The following is an 18,129-nucleotide window of genomic DNA, read 5'->3' on the forward strand; positions in this document are numbered from 1 at the left end:
TGACATGGGTAAGAAGCAGGAGTAAGCTGGGAACACCCACATGTTAATCATTTGGCCTAATCACACGTGGGATTGTACAGTCTCCAAGTGTGAAATGCCCTGTATCATGTTTTTTTGAGTGCTTTAAAATATGTAACAAGCATTTACTGGGAGACAACTACATGCTTGGATTGTCTGGGAATGAGACAGCATTCCTGCCCTTCCAGGTGAATGGTGAAGACAATGGTTAGCATACAGACAGACAGACAGACAGACAGGGAATATGGTGTCAGGTGTAAGTGCTTCCATGAAGTGCTAGTAAGTGCTGTGAAGACAAATAGAGCATGGCGAGGAGATGGAGAGTCCTGGGTGCTGTTTTTTGGATTGGGTCAGGACAGCTTCTTGGTAAACATCTGAGCAAAGACTTGAATGTGTATATGATGGGGTGGAGAATTTCAGGCTGAGAGAACAGCAAAAACAAAGACCCTGAGGCTGGGAGCTCTGGGTTCTTTTGCCTTCCTGGGCTCCATTAAAATGAGTGCCTTGCTTTAATCTTACCCCACTGTTCTTCAGGCCACTCAGGGTATCGCTTTGCTTATGATGCTGCTTTACTTGAATGCACTTGTGGTTAATGGGTTGCCATGGCCTTCGCTGGGGAGCAGAGAAGCTTTTGAGGTTCCAGCAGTTAAGTAGCTGATGGTAGGAGAAGTGAGCAAGGGTAAGTCAAGTCCCTGAAGCACCCCTCGTTTTCCTAGGCTGGCATAAGGCTCACAGTCCGGGTAGGTCCCTGTCAGGTCACTACATTTTTTTTTAAGCTTTTTTCAGCTTCCCTGAAAGTGTTTTCAGGGTAAACAAAGGTTACTTATAGGACCCCAGACATTTGGAAAAGAAATGCTTCTTTCAGTGGAGTGAGTGCTCAAAGAAGCACTGTCAGAGTTAGAAAGGCAATCTCTAAATCTAGCCCAGAGGGTTTACAAATGGCCTTGTTTACAAATAGAAGGCACTTTGTTAGTTCCCTTTGAATAACTGGCCCTCCTGAGACCTGTGATAGCGTGCCAATAGGTATGCAGAGAGAGAGAGAGGCAAAGAAATGAGATTTTAGCCACAGAGGATAATGTGTTACATTTTTACCAAAGTACTTTCGGCCAATTCATTCAGCAAACATTTATGTGCAATGCTAGCAGGGCAGTGCAGTGGATTCAGAGATAAATAAAATATAGTAGCTTAAAAAAATTTTTTTTAAAGCAGTTCACATTCTGGCAGCGGAGATAGAAACATAAATAATTAGGAAATAGTGTGGTTAGGGTTATAATTAGTGTGTGGAAAAAGTGCTGGAGAGCACAGAGGAAGGCACAGTCCTGAAAGGCTTTTCAGAGAACGTATAACCTGTGTGGGAGTCTGGAAGGATGAGCAGAAATTTCATTTTTGTACAAGGCTGGACGGGGAGGGAAGGGGAGGCTTTGCAAGTCAGGGGAAACAGCAAGTGCAAAGTTGTGGAGACACGCAAGAGGCATACATGTGCAAGGCTTGTTAGACCAGAATAGCCAGGGTACAGTTTATGTATTAGGGGTGAAATGTATCTTCAGGCCATGTTATAAATGACCATTTGTCAAACTAGGACATTTGGACTTAATTCTGTAGGCAACGGGGAGCTATCCAAGGTTCTTAGGCATAGTTAGGTAAGTGTATTGGAGAAAAATGACTGGGGGTGAGGGCTGGGGAATTGTTGAGAATGAACAACACGGAAAACCAGCTAGGGAGCTCACATTCTATGAAGGAATATAGTTCAAAAGGTGTGGAGCTAGATGAGGTCAGAGGTATAGTACAAGAGGGCACCTATTTAATGCCCTCTTAACACCACAGAGATGGAAGTAACAATATCCAGTGACTACAATAGGGGTGAGACGAGGGGAGGTCCCCTAAGGTAGGGCTAAGGTTTTTGTTTGGGAAGCTGAGTGGAAAGTCATTTCTAATAATGACTGAGAATATTGGAGGAGGATCAAGCTTGGAGGGAAGAGAAAAGGAAAGAGGGAGGGAAGAGGAGGATTTGGGTTTGGGGTATTTTGTCTGTGAGGTGCCCATGGCTGGAACCTCCAGATGGAGAAGTTTCTGGTAGTTACAAATAAAGATTATAAACTCAGAAGTGAATGTAAAGCACCCACAATAGATTTGAGTAGTAATTTTTCTTCCAAGTCTCCTATGACTACACAGATAAGAGGAGACTAAGTCAGAGGATGGAAACTTGGGATTCACTCACTCGGGGTTGTTTTTACAAGCCCTTTATTTTTTGTGGGTTTCATATCATTCGTTTTTTTTTTTTTTTTTTTAAGACAGAGTCTCACTCTGTCAGGTGTAGTGGTGCAATCTCAGCTCACGGCAACCTCTGCCTCCTGGATTCAAGCAATTCTCCTGCCTCAGCCTCCTCAGTAGCTGGGATTACAGGCGTGTGACACCATACCCAGCTAATTTTTTGTGTTTTTAGTAGAGATGGGGTTTTGCTATATTGGCCAGGCTGGTCTTGAACTCCTGACCTCAGGTGATCCACCTGCCTCGACCTCCTAAAGTGCTGGGATTACAGGCCTTTCATTTGGTTTTTAAAATTATTACTTTATGAATAGGTAATACATATGCATAATTCAGAATTTAAAGTTCACTAAAAGGTATATACTGTGAACAATGAGTTTCTTTCCATCCTCTGTCCGCTTGATACCCAGTGCATCCTCTCCAGAGGCAACCACTGCTACTAGTTTCCATTTCATCCTTCCAGAAATATACTATGCAGACAAAATTCTCTGTAAAGATCTTTTTAATCCTTGTATATCGCAAAGTCCTAAGTCCCTTCTCAGCCACATAGTTTGAATCTATGGGTACTATACTGGGAGGGCTGTTTCCTGCCCAAGCACTTTCACAGGCATTGTCTTTGTAATGAAATCCCATTTCCTCAATTGAAAACCAACTAGAGGGCAGATTCTCCAATTTATGAAGTTCAACTTGGCTACTGTGTTTGCTGCTTGTACTGTGTTTCCAAATAACTGCTTTCAATTGCTGAACTGTTGTAGTGGAGGCTGCGCTAATGAGACAAAGGTGAGCACTGAAGATCCAGGTAGAAATGAGCATGAAGCAACAAAAAAGACATTATCTGAAAAAAGAATTTTATTTTCCCTTTCAGTCTGATAGAATGTATTTTGCCATCAGAGCTTTCAACACACATTGGATTTTAAACATATCTTCGACTTCTTTTTACATTTTACAATTTTAAAGACTCTGGCTTCTCTAAACCTGGTACACTAGAAACCAAACCTTGCCTTCACACAATATATTCCTGTAACAAATCTGCACATGGACTCCCTGAATCTATACAAATAAAAAAAAAAGTGATGGCAGATTAGACTGGTTTCCTGGGGGAAAGTTTTCTGGCCTGGAAGACAATAAAGAACCCCTGGCAAATTAGTGACTTCTGGTTTTCCTGGTGGGAGGAGTTGCTTTTCTATGCATTAATGCCTGGATTGAAAGGTCACTGATCTGCTAGAAGAGGAAATGGACTCTTGCTTTTTCTCCCTTTGAGCAGTGCCTGAGGCAATGAATCTGCATTTCAGTTTTGCCTGGCTCCATGCTTTGATCAGCTGTGGTTGCAATGTTCTCACTAATTGGGTAATGAAGTTTGCAAATGATTTCCTTTAAAAAAAATCAATTGGGCCAAATTCAAAGTTATTCCAATAAACCTTCCCTCTCACTCACTGGAATGAGAGGGAAAGATGCAGAGTTCCAAGTTATGTAGGCATGTGAGCGTCGCCTGGCATGTGTACAGTGGCAGAACAAAATCTTGAGAAGTTCTAAATCTCCCTGATCTCCTTTTTGTCTCTCTGGGAAGTCCATTGTGTGCTCTCTCATGCTATGCCCTCCGTCCACCTCATCTTTTAGAACAGGGTTACTTGCAGATCCTAGGCAGAGAGGGTGCAGTGTATCAGGAACGCAGTCCTCCTTCAACCCTGGGTCCTGTGGATCAGGAATGGAGAGTCAGGCAGAGAGAGAAAGAGAGAGAGAGAGAGAGAGACAGACAGACAGACACACAGAGAGAGAGAGACAGAGAGAGAGAGAGAAAGAGAGAGATAGCACAAACCCTGGCAACTAGCAGTGTGTGGGCCCCTTAAGGTTCATGGTCAGATGTCTCAGTGGTCTGTTTAAAAGGCAAAGTGAGGGCCCAGTCTGCTAGGTAGGAACGATAACTCACAGCTCTTATCACTGGCCGCTAGCTTGGGCCATATGGGTGTGGTGTTCTATTTCTAATGCCAAAGCAGCACCCTTTGCTGTGTTGTTCCCATTCCACACATCTCTTCTTTTCTGCCGGCGTCACTTTTCAAATCAAAGAGCAAACTTTCAGCATTGAGGAATAATTCAGGGCACCAGTGACTAATATTGCAACTTATATTGCCGTAATACAATGAAATACCTTTGTGTTAAGGAACATCTTTTTTGTTGCAGTTGACCAGTTTAGTGGCAATTAATGTTATTTTTAAATATAACTGTTTAAAGGCTTTGTAGTCAGGTGATTTTTCTTATAATTGCCGCTGTTTAATTTTATAAGAAAAATAAAAGTGAATTATTTCTGACACATTTTTCATCCGTTTCTAAGTAAAGTAAATGAATTTTTTGCTTATTAGGAAAGCTTGGTTGCTCCTCTCTTGATTGAACAGATGTCTCTCACTAGGTCCATAATGAGAGGAAAAATATGAATTTTTTCTTTCCCAACTTTTCCTCCTTGTTCCCACTCGAGAGGTTCTGGGACTTGGGCCCTGGCTGTTGTTGGTGTTTTTAATATCAGGCCCTGCTGAAGTCATCTCAGCATGGTCTTCCTGCAGAGCTGGGAGGATAAACCAGGGCTTTACGGAGTTTAACCTGCATGCCCACGAGCTGTGTTTAGCTTAAACTTGTTCTTTCCCATGGGACATGCGAGCTTGGTGCCAAGCCTTCTGCTCATCCACCTGGCTTCCTCCATAGCACTATTACCATTCTTGCTGCTCAGGATTGCAGTGCAGCATTATTACTGGTGATTCTTGGAAAATGGCATGTTCCCAGAAAGCCGGTCATCTGGCCTACCTTTCCTGCTTTGTAACTGGTGCACATACCCTCAGTTTGGTAGCCATGCTCTCCCTTAGGAGAAGTCTGGTTTGGGCTATACCAAGGGCCAGTTAAGATGTTAGAGGCCCCAAGACCTGAAAATACTTTAATTCCTTCCATCCTTCAGCATAGATAATCTTGACAGCAATCACAACAGCAGTAGCAACAATACTTTTACTATGAATAGCAAACATGTCTACTATATATCAACTGGACACAGGTTTACTGTTAATAGCACCAGACACTATTTTAAGTGTTATGTATGGACGGACTCACCTAATACTACAACACTTTGAGTTGTTATATTATTATTCTGAGTTTATAGATGAGGAAATAAGACACAGAAAGGTTAAGTACATTGCCCAAGGTAACACAGCTGGTAAGTACGTGAGTCAGGGTTTGAACTTCAGGAGTAATGCCAGCACCTGTGGGCTTAGCCACTACTTTGTTAATCAGTAACACTAAACAAAAATACTCAAAACTTATTTGTATGCTGAAGCTGAATAGCATTTTTGTTATTGTTGTTGTTGTTTTCCAATGGCATATTTTGTAGAAGGGATTTGAAAAGGCTACTTTCTTTTTTTATTTTTTGAGACGGAGTCCCACTCTGTTGCCCGGGCTGGAGTGCAGTGGTGCGATCTCAGCTCACTGTAACCTCCGCCTCCTGGGTTCAAGCGATTCTCCTGCCTCAGCCTCCTGAGTAGCTGGGATTACAGGGGCCCGCCACTACGCCTGGCTAATTTTTGTATTTTTGGTATAGACGAGGTTTTATCATGTTGGTCAGGCTGGTCTCGAACTCCTGACCTCGTGATCCAGCCACCTTGGCCTCCCAAAATGCTGGGATTACAGGCGTGAGCCACTGTACCTGGCCTTGAAAGGGATACTTCCTTACTTTTATTTGGTGACACTGATTTGCCAGAACCCTAAAGACTGTTTATGGCTGTTATATAGTTTAGTGCTGTGCTGCCCCATCCAGTTCTCGGCCCAACTTCCAGGCTCCTTAGAGGCCCGCCCTCCCCTTTGATCTTCACAAGGTCACAGTTGGTCTGCCCCATTTATCAAGAGGAGGAGGCATCTGCTATCTCACTGGGAAAGAGAAGGGGACAGCACCTCTCTACAGTATTGAGCATAGCTTATATGCTAGGCTTTTCTAAGCACTGCAGACCCAAATATGAACATGGCCTAACCTCCGTCCTGGAGAAACTTACTCCTTCTTAAGTGATAAAGTACCTTCTCAAAGGGCAGTAATGCAGGTGGGAGATTGCTGTGTCCTCAGGCAGAAGGACCTAAGGACTGATTGCCCAGAAATGTAGGCCCCACTCTCAGCTCCCAGTGTGACTGTCGGCAAGCCATTTAACCTCCCTGTGTGAGAGATGATGAAATAACACTTTGATCTTTGGAGAGAAAAAAGCTTTATAAAAATACCAAATAAGTCCACCCTTACTCGGCACCTCTTAAATTCATGTGGAGGGATAATGTGCCTCATAAAATTCCAGTGCGTCCTTAGTTACAAGGCCACGTTCCTAGACCTGGACTCCCAAGTTTTCAATTGCAATATTGTGTCTAGTTTTGTGAAGTGCCTAAAGCAAAAATAACCCCTGAGATTTCTTATAGAGCCTTTTGTCTAAAGAGCTTAAGCATTCTAACAATATACATTCTATTTTTAAAAAATCATATACATTATTTAAAATGTGCAGTTTGAAACCAAAATTGTGTCTAACTGTCTGCTGGAGCCCTGTTTTTGTTCTTTAGGCTGTTTTCTGTAGTGACTTGGGATAAAGCTTCAATACTTCAGCCACTCTTCTTTTTTTTTTTTAGCAGATTCAAAGCAGGATTCCTTATGTCACTCTCCCCTACCCCTGCACCCAGTTCTGTTTTCCTTGTGCGGAGCCCATAATCCAAAATTAGCACTTAGAAGCACCTGGCCCAAATCAAAATTTATATTCCTTCAGCACTCTGTAGTCAGGGAGAGGTTCATTATGTATTTTCAGGTGTGGAAGACTGAGATGACCAGGGAGAAATTTTTCCAGGAGTATTTGCATTTTTAAATTGCAAGTTCAGAAGAAGAAATCCAAAATGATTGAATTTTATGCAAGAAAGAGGTAATCACTGTTCATACCTCTTTACTACCGTGTAGAGAATTGTGTCTATGGATGGGCACAGAAGCCACCACAAGAGAGAAGGAAAGAGGGAGCAGACATTTCCCACACACGTTCTGTTTGTCTGGCATCATCCCACTCATCTCTATTAGGTGGACAGGATTGTCACCATTTTACAGATGGCAATTCCAAGGTTCAAAGAAGTCAGGTAATTTCCCTAAGGTTACACAACTAGAAAATAGCAAAACCAAGTTCTGGTCCAAAGCCTTTATGTGACACTGGAAATTAGGAAAACCATACTTGAGTTTCACTTGGATTCACTTCTATTTGGAACAACAGAGCCCCATCATCACCTGCTCTATTCAGTTGAGTTAAAAAAGCAGTTATTGAGCATATCTTATGTGCCAGGCTTTTTTAAGCACTGCAGACCCAAATACGAACATGGCCTAATCTCTGTCCTGAAGAAACTTACTCCTTTTTAAGTGATAAAGTACCTTCTCAAAGGGCAAAACTTATTCAAGTATGATAGGCTTAGGTATAAATACAATTTAATATAATAAGTAATAATACCTAACTTACGGGAACTAAGATTTTCAACGCATTCTCTTACTACATTGTTTAATAATGTAAGAGATGGCTGGGTGCGGTGGCTCACGCCTGTAATCCTAGCACTTTGGGAGGCCGAGACGGGCAGATCACCTGAGGTCAGGAGTTTGAGACCAGCCTGGCCCAACATGATAAAACTCCATCTCTACTAAAAATACAAAAAAATTAGCCTGGGGTGGTGGCGGGTGCCTGTAATCCCAGCTACTCGGCGGGCTGAGGCAGGAGAATCGCTTGAACCCGGGAGGCAGAGCTTGCAGTGAGCCGAGATCAGGCTACTGCACTCCAGCCTGGGTGATAAGAGGGAAACTCCATCTCAATAAAAGAAAAAATAATATAAGAGAGAAGAAATCTTACAATCTCCATTTTATAGATGAGAAAACACTATGTCTGTGCTGTCCAATATGGTGAGATGTGGTTATCTACATTTATTAATTAAAATTAAATAAAAGTACACATTTGGTTCTTCAGTAGCACTAGCCACGTTTCAAGTGTTCAGTAGACACCTGTGTCAAGTGGCTATTATATTGGATGGTGCAGATACAGAACATTTTTATCATTGCAGACAGTCCGATTGGACAGTGCTGCTCTAAGTAATTTGCCTACACGAGAATATGAGAGATGAACTTAGGTCTGACTGTAGGGTATATGCTTTTGACTGTTGTGTTATATTGCTTTCTTAATTACACTGAACTTGGAGAGGTGGAGAGAAAGTTAAATATCTTTTATTTCTTCAAGAAATAAGAAACACTTCAGAAATGGTGGGTGTATTAGGTCATACTTGCATTGCTATAAAAAATACCCGAGACTGGGAAATTTATAAAGAAAAGGGGTTTAATTGGCTCGCGGTTCTGCAGGCTGCACAGGAAGCGTAGTGGCATCTGTTTCTGGGGGACCTCAGGAAGCTTCCAAACATGATGGAAGACAAAAAGGGAACACTTCACATGGCGAAAGGAGGAATGAGAGAGAGAGTTGGAGGGGGTGTACCACACACTTTTAAACGACCTTATCTCGGGAGAACTCACTCACTATCCCGAGGACAGCACCAAGAGGATGGTGCTAAATCATTAATGAGAAATCCACCCCCGTGATCCAGTCACCTCCCACCACGCCCCACCTTCAACATTGGGGTTTACATTTTAACGTGAGATTTTGGCTGGGTACAAATATCTAAGCTATATCAGTAGGGAGCTAGTGATATACCAACAGAATTTCCATTGCACTCTTTCTGTGGTCCCTCTAAGAACTGGAAATTGTTTCTTTTTATGCATCAGGAAAGTTTGTACTTGCTATTTGATTGCCTTTTTCTGGAACCAGATGGTGACTTTTGCTAGGAGTTATTCTAAGATTATGCCTTATTTACTTTTAAGCCACATTTCCTAATATAGCACCTGGTACAAATAGGCACACAATGAACTAAATTTTAAGAAAGACCACTATAATATCTGCCAGTCTTAAAAGAATTGTAGTAAAGAAGAGAAACATCAGTGCACATCCTTATGATTCCTAAGGGGAAAAAGCAAAGAAGATTTTCCCCAATGCAACATCCAGGTTCCTGGCTTTATTAAAAAAAAAAAAAAGAAAAAAAGGTGACTTTTTGTAGCTATACTCTGATAGGGATATAAGAAGGAGTGATCATAAGAATTGCCTAAAATCTTATCTGGGTCAGATTTTACAGTATGCTATTTTAAATCTAAACTAAAGAAACTCTGTATATGGCTCCAAAACAAACCCTGAGAAAAAGTTGCCTCACTACCAAGTTAATTCCCCTTATCATCTTATGCAGTGAAAGCAAACTAAGTCACCTGTCTGCAACGCATCCCAGCGTGTTATCCCACATTACTTGCATTTACCCACCAACTGTTGTGTGAAAGCTGAAAAACGCACCCTATTTTGGCTCCCAGCTCATCCTCCTGCTTCCTTTTATTAATGCAAAGTCTTCACCTCTCCCGCTCATCTCCCTTTCCTTCTCTTCGTGATTTAGCTAAAGTGTTGGCTTCTGTGTCATTTAGAGCAAACAAAACCTAAAGAAATATGTTTTAAAAGACAGATGTGCAGATTTTGGATGGGAAGCAAATGTTGGATGCTCACTCAATTCCTCATAAAGGCTTTCATTTACAACAAAAATAAAAAGGAGTTGTTCAACACGTAGTGTGAAGAGTCAGCTTTGAAAACTGATAAGAGGAGAAAAATGCCAGACTCATTTTGAATTTGAACTTAACAACCAGAACCCTTATTTCTTCATAGCAAAATGATGGCTACTTTCTTGGACTGAGTTAAGAATTTCCCACAGACATTTCGCCGAGGCTCCTTTGTGGACCTGTTTCTGCAGGCTTTAGAATCCCCCTAGCAGGGCTTATCAGAGAAGACTCCAATTTAGAGCAGCAAAAGTTTAGTGTCTGATATCAGCTCTTGCTTTTTTTTTTTTTAAATAAAAAGGAGACATGATGTTTTACAGTGTTAACAGCTTTGAAAGGTCTTGTATTTCCAGTGAACAGAGCACATTTGTGAAAAGGACTCTAAAAAGCATTATTCAGGCAAAAATGTATCAAAGGGATGGGAGTTAAAAAGAGAAAAGTTTGCTGATGTACAGATTGGAGGCCGCATGTACTGACAGGTGCAATTATGGCCAAATAATTGAATCTTCTTGGAGAGATCTGGTGAGATAAGGCAATAGTTGTGAACTCACATCGGAAACCTGTTCATAATTAGATACTCAGGGGTTCGGCTGTGGATGATACAACCAAAGTAGGGATCTCAAGCTACTTTACATGCAGGACACAGCGCAGTGGCATTTGCACTTTGTAAAATAGAGTTTAATAGCATAATTTCAGCCCAACAGACCTTAATTGGCACAGAGGTTAGAGAGAAGGCTTCGCAGTCTGCATTCTCCCTCAGACTCCCCATAGCCTGGAACCCCTCTCTGCCCCAAAGAGTGGAAGTGACTTCAGCTTCTAAGTCCTCTGCAGAGAATCTAAAAAAAGTAAACTTTTCAAAGTTAATAAATTGCTTTTATTAGTAATGTTAAAAATCTTTGCTCTTTGGTTGAAGAGTTTCCAGGCACTTCAATTTCCTTTGTCTACATGTACCTTAGCCAAACACAGTGGGATAGAGAACAATATGGTGTTTATTTCTGAGAAAGTTTCACCAAAGACATAAAATATAATAACCTTGTTCCTGGTCTTGAAATACAGGTGCTTAAAGCCTTGGCCCAATGACATGCTATGTCCACACTTTGTTCAGGAATCTGAAGGGAAGTTCTTTCTCAGGGTCTCTGCGTGGAAATGGAGCTGAGAAGTGGGCACAAGTTAGCAAAATACAGCATGATCATTTCTACTTATAACAGAGCAAAGAGTATCTCTGAGGTTCCATTAATAATTCTGCTAGACAACTCACTTCAGGCTTTCATTCTTAATGAAACAATATAACTTACTCTGCTGTATTGTATGATTTTTTCTTCCAAATTTATAATTTCTTTTATCCTCTTCTATGTGTAGTTAGATTACTTTGTCATTGCAATGATATTAAAGGTTCTTAAGTTGGCTAGTGAGTTACAGGTTTCTGATAATGACGTCTTAACACTCAGGTAATAGCTCCTTTTTCTATCATGGAGAACTGACTCCTGAATGTCTTTGGATCTCTAGTATTTTCCTAACTGCTAACTTTTCACCTTATGTTCTACCAGTAAGCTTTCGGACTCCATTAGTGTCTAAGTAGACAGAAGACTGTCTTTTGGATTGGCTTTCTTCAAGTATTTAACAAGTTCAAAGGTAAATTCTGTACTGCACCAAGCATCTACCACCACTGTAGCTTTGACCTACCCTATTCTCTTCTTACATTATGAAGCATTTAGCACAGTGCCTGGCTCATAGTAAGCATTCACTGTAATTGTTACTTTAGTTTCTGCTCACCTTGTTTATGTCAATGAGAGAATACTCATCATCTTCAGTATTTTCTTGGAGTTTGACATAGTGACTAATTTAAAATTATTGTTGCCACATCTTCTGCCTGGATCAGTGGGAGCTCTTTAGCATTTACATCATGAGCCACAATGGAGGTTTTCAGATTTTTCCATGGTAGGTTACTTGATCTTAATTCCAATATTGGTGCAGGCGGCATGACCTTTTAAAAAAATTGATCGCAAGAATGAGTCCATAGGGTCCACTCCCGGCTTAGAACTATTGGACTTGTAACTGAATCAAATGCACATGGAGAATGAATTAGTTACCCATCTACCTCTCAGTCACCACCTTTAATTATTCTTCAGTATCATGATGTAATTTTAGTGGAATTAAACTTGAACAGCTCTAAATTACATAATCACATTCAGTTGTAGTTTTAAGTACTAGTTGCTTGAAGCTTGCTAGGAGAGCTCCTAGAGTCATCAGTTATCACAGTGAATCTCAGCCCTGGCTGTGTCTTATTATCACCTGGTGAGAGTTTTAAAAAAATGCTCAGGTTTATCTCAGGGAGCCTGATTGAATTAGTCTAAGGCAGGGCCTAGCCATTCGGTATTTTTAAAATGCTCCTCAAGTGATTTGGAAAGTTGAGAAGCACTGAGTTGGAGGAAAAGAGACTTAGGAAATACTGACTACATTTTTACTTGTGCTAGCTAGCTTGGCTAAACTCTTCCTACGGCCTAAGCTATGTACGCCCCAGCCCCTTTCTTGCTTACACCATACCTGCAAATTGAAACAACAGAGAGCAGAAAGAGTGTAGCTTTGGAGTTCAAAAAATTTGATTTCAAACCTTGTCTCTGGGCTGGGTGCAGTGGCTCATGCCTGTAATCCCAGCACTTTGGGAGGCCGAGGTGGGCGGATCGCTTGAGGTCAGAAGTTCAAGACTAGCTTGGGCAACATTGTGAGGAACCCCCACCCCCACCCCCACCCCCGCCCCTGACATTTCTACAAAAAATTAGCCAGGTGTGGTGGCATGCACCTGTAGTCCCAACTACTTGAGGGGCTGAGGTGGGAGGATCGCTTGAGCCCAGGAGGTCCAGGCTGCGATGAGCTGTGATTGCACTACTGCACTGTAGCCCGGGCAACAAAGGGAGACCCTGATTAAAAAAAAAAATGTCTCTGTCTTTGCCAAAAGTGTGGTAGCCTAGGAAAAGATTCTTAGATTTACTAAATTTTAGCTTCCTCATTTGTTAAATTGGAATAATAAAGCTTCTCTTATTTATATTTATTATTCCTTTATAAAACACGTAAGGAAAGATTCAGTTACCAATGTGACATGAAAACATTTAGCACAGTACCTAGTACATAGTAGGAGCTCAGTATATTCTCTCTCTCTTCTTTATTTTTCATTTCTTCATATGTAAAATGAAGGGCTTGGATTACATTTAAATGCCCCTATACCCTAAAATCCAGTGAATCTGCTTCTTTGCCATAAGCAATGTGATTGAAGAATAACCACCTCGTATGCCTTTTGTTTTAAAAAACAAATTCAGTTCAGTTCATGTACCAAAAAGGAAGTTATTGACACAGTTGACAAGGGATGAATTTGGAGTTTGTTTCAGTATCCTGTCCACTATTCTCAAGTGGCTGCCCTTTCAACCTGCTCTCTATGAAGTAACTGGCCAAGATTGGGGATACGGTTTGAGTTGTGGGAATAAGAGTTTTTGATTGAGTGATTGAGTGATGCTATCTGTTTTATGTGGGCATCAATCTTGGCCCTTGACCATCATTCATTTGCTTCAACTGTGTGACCATCCAACATACTTTATAGTTGTAATAATGGTAGCACCTGGTATTTGTATTCTAGCACCTATTTGAAGTGATAGATTTCAGAGGAGTACAAGTGAAATCAAAACTATCTTTTAATTACTACCTAGGTAATTGGTGTTTTTTCGTCAATAATTTAAAATGTTCCTGCATCTCAATCCATTCCCAGACAACCATAGGGGAATTCATTCCATTACAGCTTGGTATCATGGAACGGTTCATTATTCATGGCAATGACTCAGGAAGGCATCTGCCTTGTATTGTCGTGAAAGATACCTGTCTTTTGCTCACTTTTCTGGCTCCAAATGAAAGCTCAGGCAAATGAGAGAGGTTCCAGGCTTCTATTACTACCTAGTTCAGGCTAACCAAAGCAGAGAACTGGGAGATTTTCTAATGTGTTATCACAAGAGAGTTGCTTATATTAGAGCCATAAATCATCTACTGGAAAAGCAACTTTGATGATGATGACAATAGAATCCTCTGCCATTACCCATTGCCTGGCAGAGTGTAACAGAGTTGCAGTGCACCTTAAGGGTTAACAGCAAGAGTTGAAAAACACGACAAATTGGATTCCAATTTTGCCTTCCTCACTATCTATAGCAAGAAACAGCAAATTTTTTCTGTAAAGGGCCAGCTAGTTAATTATTTTAGCCCTATGATCTCAGTCACAACTACTCAACTCTGCAGTGTGATCAAAAGCAGCCACAGATAATACACAAATGAATGGGCATGGCTATATTCCAGTAAAACTTTATTTACAAAAACAGGCAATGGACCAGATTTGGACCATGGCTGTTGTTTGCCTATCCCTGATCTATAGGATCCTGTGCTAACAAGTTACTTTAATTCTCTAAGGTTGTTTTGAGAATAAAAGATATAAAGCATACAATAAAACACTTACCATGTACTTGGTATATAGTAAGAGCTTGAAAATAGTAGTTGCTTTTATGTTATTAAAATATGGTATATCATATGTTTTAAGTGCTGTTGATTATGAGATGCACTGGGATTTCAGACATATTAAAATGATTAAGAAGTCCCAGCATTGATGAACTGTAGTAACTAATTAATTACAGTGACAAGGTCTTATTTAGGTTTTTAAGTCTTGTTCTACCAGTGGTAATTTAAAGCTTCTTATTTAACACATCTTTGTGATGTCTTTTTTGTCAGAGACACATGCCATGAACTCTTGGGACATGTTCCACTACTTGCGGATCCTAAGTTTGCTCAGTTTTCACAAGAAATAGGTCTGGCGTCTCTGGGAGCATCAGATGAAGATGTTCAGAAACTAGCCACGGTGAGTTCATTTTCAACTTAAAACCAGTTCTATTTATGTCCATTTGTAAGGTAAAGAAAGCTTCAGGATTATTGACTATGAGTTATAGGTAAATATTCTGGAGAAAACATGGTGAACTTACCTTTTCCTATGTTGTATTATTTTGAAGCACAATGAATTATCAGCTTATTGACCACCAAAACATTTGTATTTTATCATTCTTGTTCGGGGGTCAGCTAGAGATAAAGGGCTAGATAGTAAACATATTAGGTTTGTGGGTCGTAAGGTCTCTGTCAGAATTACTCAGCTTAGCCACTGTGGTATGAAAGCAGCCACAGACAACAAATAAGTAAATAAATGAGTGTGACTGTGTCCCAATAAAACTTTATTTATAAAAGCTGGTGGTGGGCAGATTTAGCCTGTGTGCTGTGGTTTGCTGACTCTCACAGAAATATTAGTAATAGTAAAAGGTATACATATATGATAAAGTAGGGGTTGCACCTGAAACTCTCTCTGATTATTCTAGGTGGTTGTAGTCAGACACAATTTGAGTCAACAAGGAGTAAGACACTGAGGCTCAACAATTATTCTAAGTACAAAACCAGGAAAAGATTTAATGGATGTTATAATATCTTCCTAAAACTGAAGTTCTTCTGAAAACAAGCAATATGAGAGAAAAGGTTTAATGTTGGCTGCTACCTTTAAGATGCTGAAGGGCCAGATCTAGCATGCTCATATGCTGTACCCTAGCTCCATTTCTAAGGGCCCAGGAAGAGAAAAAGCAGTTTTAGCCAACCCATTACCTACAGGGACCAGTCAGTTAGCCTAGTGAGCAAAACCACCAAGGGATGAAAAATGCGATCTTAAATTGTATGTATTCAGCACAGGTACACCACAGTGGCATATTTGATATGCAGGAATATTCTTCATTTCCACCCAGAAATAAGTTTTCTCCTAGATTTCTTAAAAACACACAGATCTTTCAGTACATCTTTTGTCTCCTACTTTTGATAAAAATATAGGAACTGGGAGATATTTCTCAACTAAAAGATAAATAGCAATGCAGAAGCCATCTAAATGGCAAGGACCTCTGGGGTCAGTATGGAGATGAATAGGCTCTGGTGGGGGCTGTGGTGGACAAGGACACCATGTCTCTTGTATAGCAGGTTCTCAGCTTCTACTGCTTGTTGCCAGAGATGGGATGCAGGACTTTGTGTTGCTAGAGACCTCCTAAATTTTTTAGAGAGACTGGCAATCTAGATTTCTCAATGAAATTTAATGATTTTTAAATGTTGGCTTATTAAAAAAAGTCCCACCATTATGAGCTGAAGAAAATATATTTGTAGACTGAATCTAGATCTTGACTTCCAATTTGTAACTTCTGGTATAAGGATTGTATCTCATTTGTATTGGCTATCCATCACGATATAATAAATTATCTCAAAGCTTAGTGGCTTAAAACAACAAACATCTATTATATCATAATTTCTATGGTTGGAAATTTGAAAGCAGCTTAGCTGAGTGGTTCTGGCTCAGGGACTCTCAGGAGGTTGTAGTCAAGATGCTGGCTGGGCCTGTAATTGTCTGAAGGTTTGGGAATTGGCTTCCAAAATGGCTCACTCATGTGACTATTGGCAGGAGGCCTCGGTTCCTCACCATGTGGGCCTCTCCTTAAGCTACTTATGACATAGCCACTGGCTTCCTCCACAAGTGATGACAGAGAGTGAGAGCAAGGAGAAAGCTGTGATGTCTTTTGTGGCTTGATCAGATGCTGTTCACATTGGCCATATTCCGTTCATTAGAAGGGACTCATTTCAGCCCACGCTCAACTGGAGTGGAATTAGTTTTCACCATTTAGAAAAAGGATTGTCAAAGTATTTGTGGATATATTTTAAAACCACCATATCATGAGTTGTTTAGTTCTGAAACCTTGGTTCTGGTTTTAAATGCCTTGTTTTGGAACCTTTTCTGTGCATTTCAAACTTGCCTTGAAATTTTCTGGTTTCAGTCTTTGACTCCCTTCTGCCTATACCCTTGATCATGGAGCAAGATATATCGCTCACTTGTCTGACCTTAAATAGCCATAAACTGATACTCAATGGCCAGGCTGTGTGGAGCTGACGTGTGTGTGTGTGTGTGCATGTGTGCATGTGAACATGGGCATCTAAATAGAGGAGAAGAAGAAATAAGGCAGGAGTTTATGGATGTAAATGGAGGTGGATCCTCGTGAGTGCTGGTAATCCTTTTTCTAAAACAGTGACACGAATACCATTTTATTGTCCTTTATTTTTACAGTCCATCAAATTATGATTGATTAATTCTATCATTCAAATTACATTTATAAGGAATATGACAATGTTCTCCTCACTTTTTGGAAATTTATAGCTTATATCGACAAAACAGATTTTTTAAGAGGATAGTTTGTACTGAATCTTTAAAGATGAGAAAAGATAGTCAAGTGGAGAAGAGTGAAAGAGGGAATAGAGGAATAGTTTTAGTCAGAATAATCTCTCTGGTTTGGCAGGGCTGTGTTCCTTTATAGGGGCTCTGGGGTATGATCCGTTTTGTTGCTTTTTCCACCTTCTTGAGGCCGTCTGCATTCCTTGGCTCATGGCTTTCTTCATTCCTCTTTAAAGCCAGCAACGCTGCATCTCTTTGATCTTGTTTCTCTCATCACATCTCTCTCTCTCACTGACCAAGACTGGGAAAAGTCCTGTGCTTTTAAGGGCTTCTATGATTAGATTTGGCCCACCGGATAATTTATGATAACCTTCCCATCTCACTATGTATGGCCATCATCAACATCTGCAAAGGTAACATATTCACAGGTTCTGGGGATTAGGCCATCAAAATCTTTATGGGATCATTATTCTTTGTTTCTATTTTTACACTTTCTGGGAAAAATGAGTACTCATACCTTGAAATCTATTTTACTAGGCCAACAAATTTGTAGGGTGAGTAAGTTTTCTTTAGGAGCTTGCATTCCTTAGGATAATTCCAATACTCTTGGCCTTGAGTTGCTTGAGCTCCAACAGCTAAAAATACTTCCATCTAGTAGAGAACATTAGGCCATTAATCATGTTTCACCATCTCTTTTTCTCTCCCTCTCTCTTTTATTGTCCTTTCCCTGAAATGTACCTGCTTTTTTGCAAAAGCCAATTTAAGCTACCAGGTATTCTTTAAATGGCTAAAGGATCCTAGGTACCATGAGGTAGGGACAGGGGGAAAAAAAGAGGTGGTAGTTTCTTCAAGAAAGTCACAGTCTAGTACCCCAAAATACAAAAAACCCAGAGTCAGTATTATTTTTTATTTATATACATGAGTAGTT

At 40.5% G+C, this 18,129-nt stretch overlaps 1 protein-coding gene across 1 annotated transcript in view; it reads left to right on the plus strand.

Moving 5' to 3' along the window:
- Positions 1–18,129, plus strand: part of TPH2 (tryptophan hydroxylase 2) — a 96,381-nt gene that overhangs the window by 40,878 nt on the left and 37,374 nt on the right. Inside the window, exon 8 of the mRNA XM_003832903.5 lies at positions 14,696–14,822. Within this exon, the coding sequence (XP_003832951.1) occupies positions 14,696–14,822 (127 nt within the window). The remainder of the gene's footprint in view (positions 1–14,695; positions 14,823–18,129) is intronic.

This window comes from Pan paniscus, chromosome 10 (genome assembly GCF_029289425.2).
Source record: "Pan paniscus chromosome 10, NHGRI_mPanPan1-v2.0_pri, whole genome shotgun sequence".
Lineage (NCBI taxonomy): Eukaryota > Metazoa > Chordata > Mammalia > Primates > Hominidae > Pan > Pan paniscus.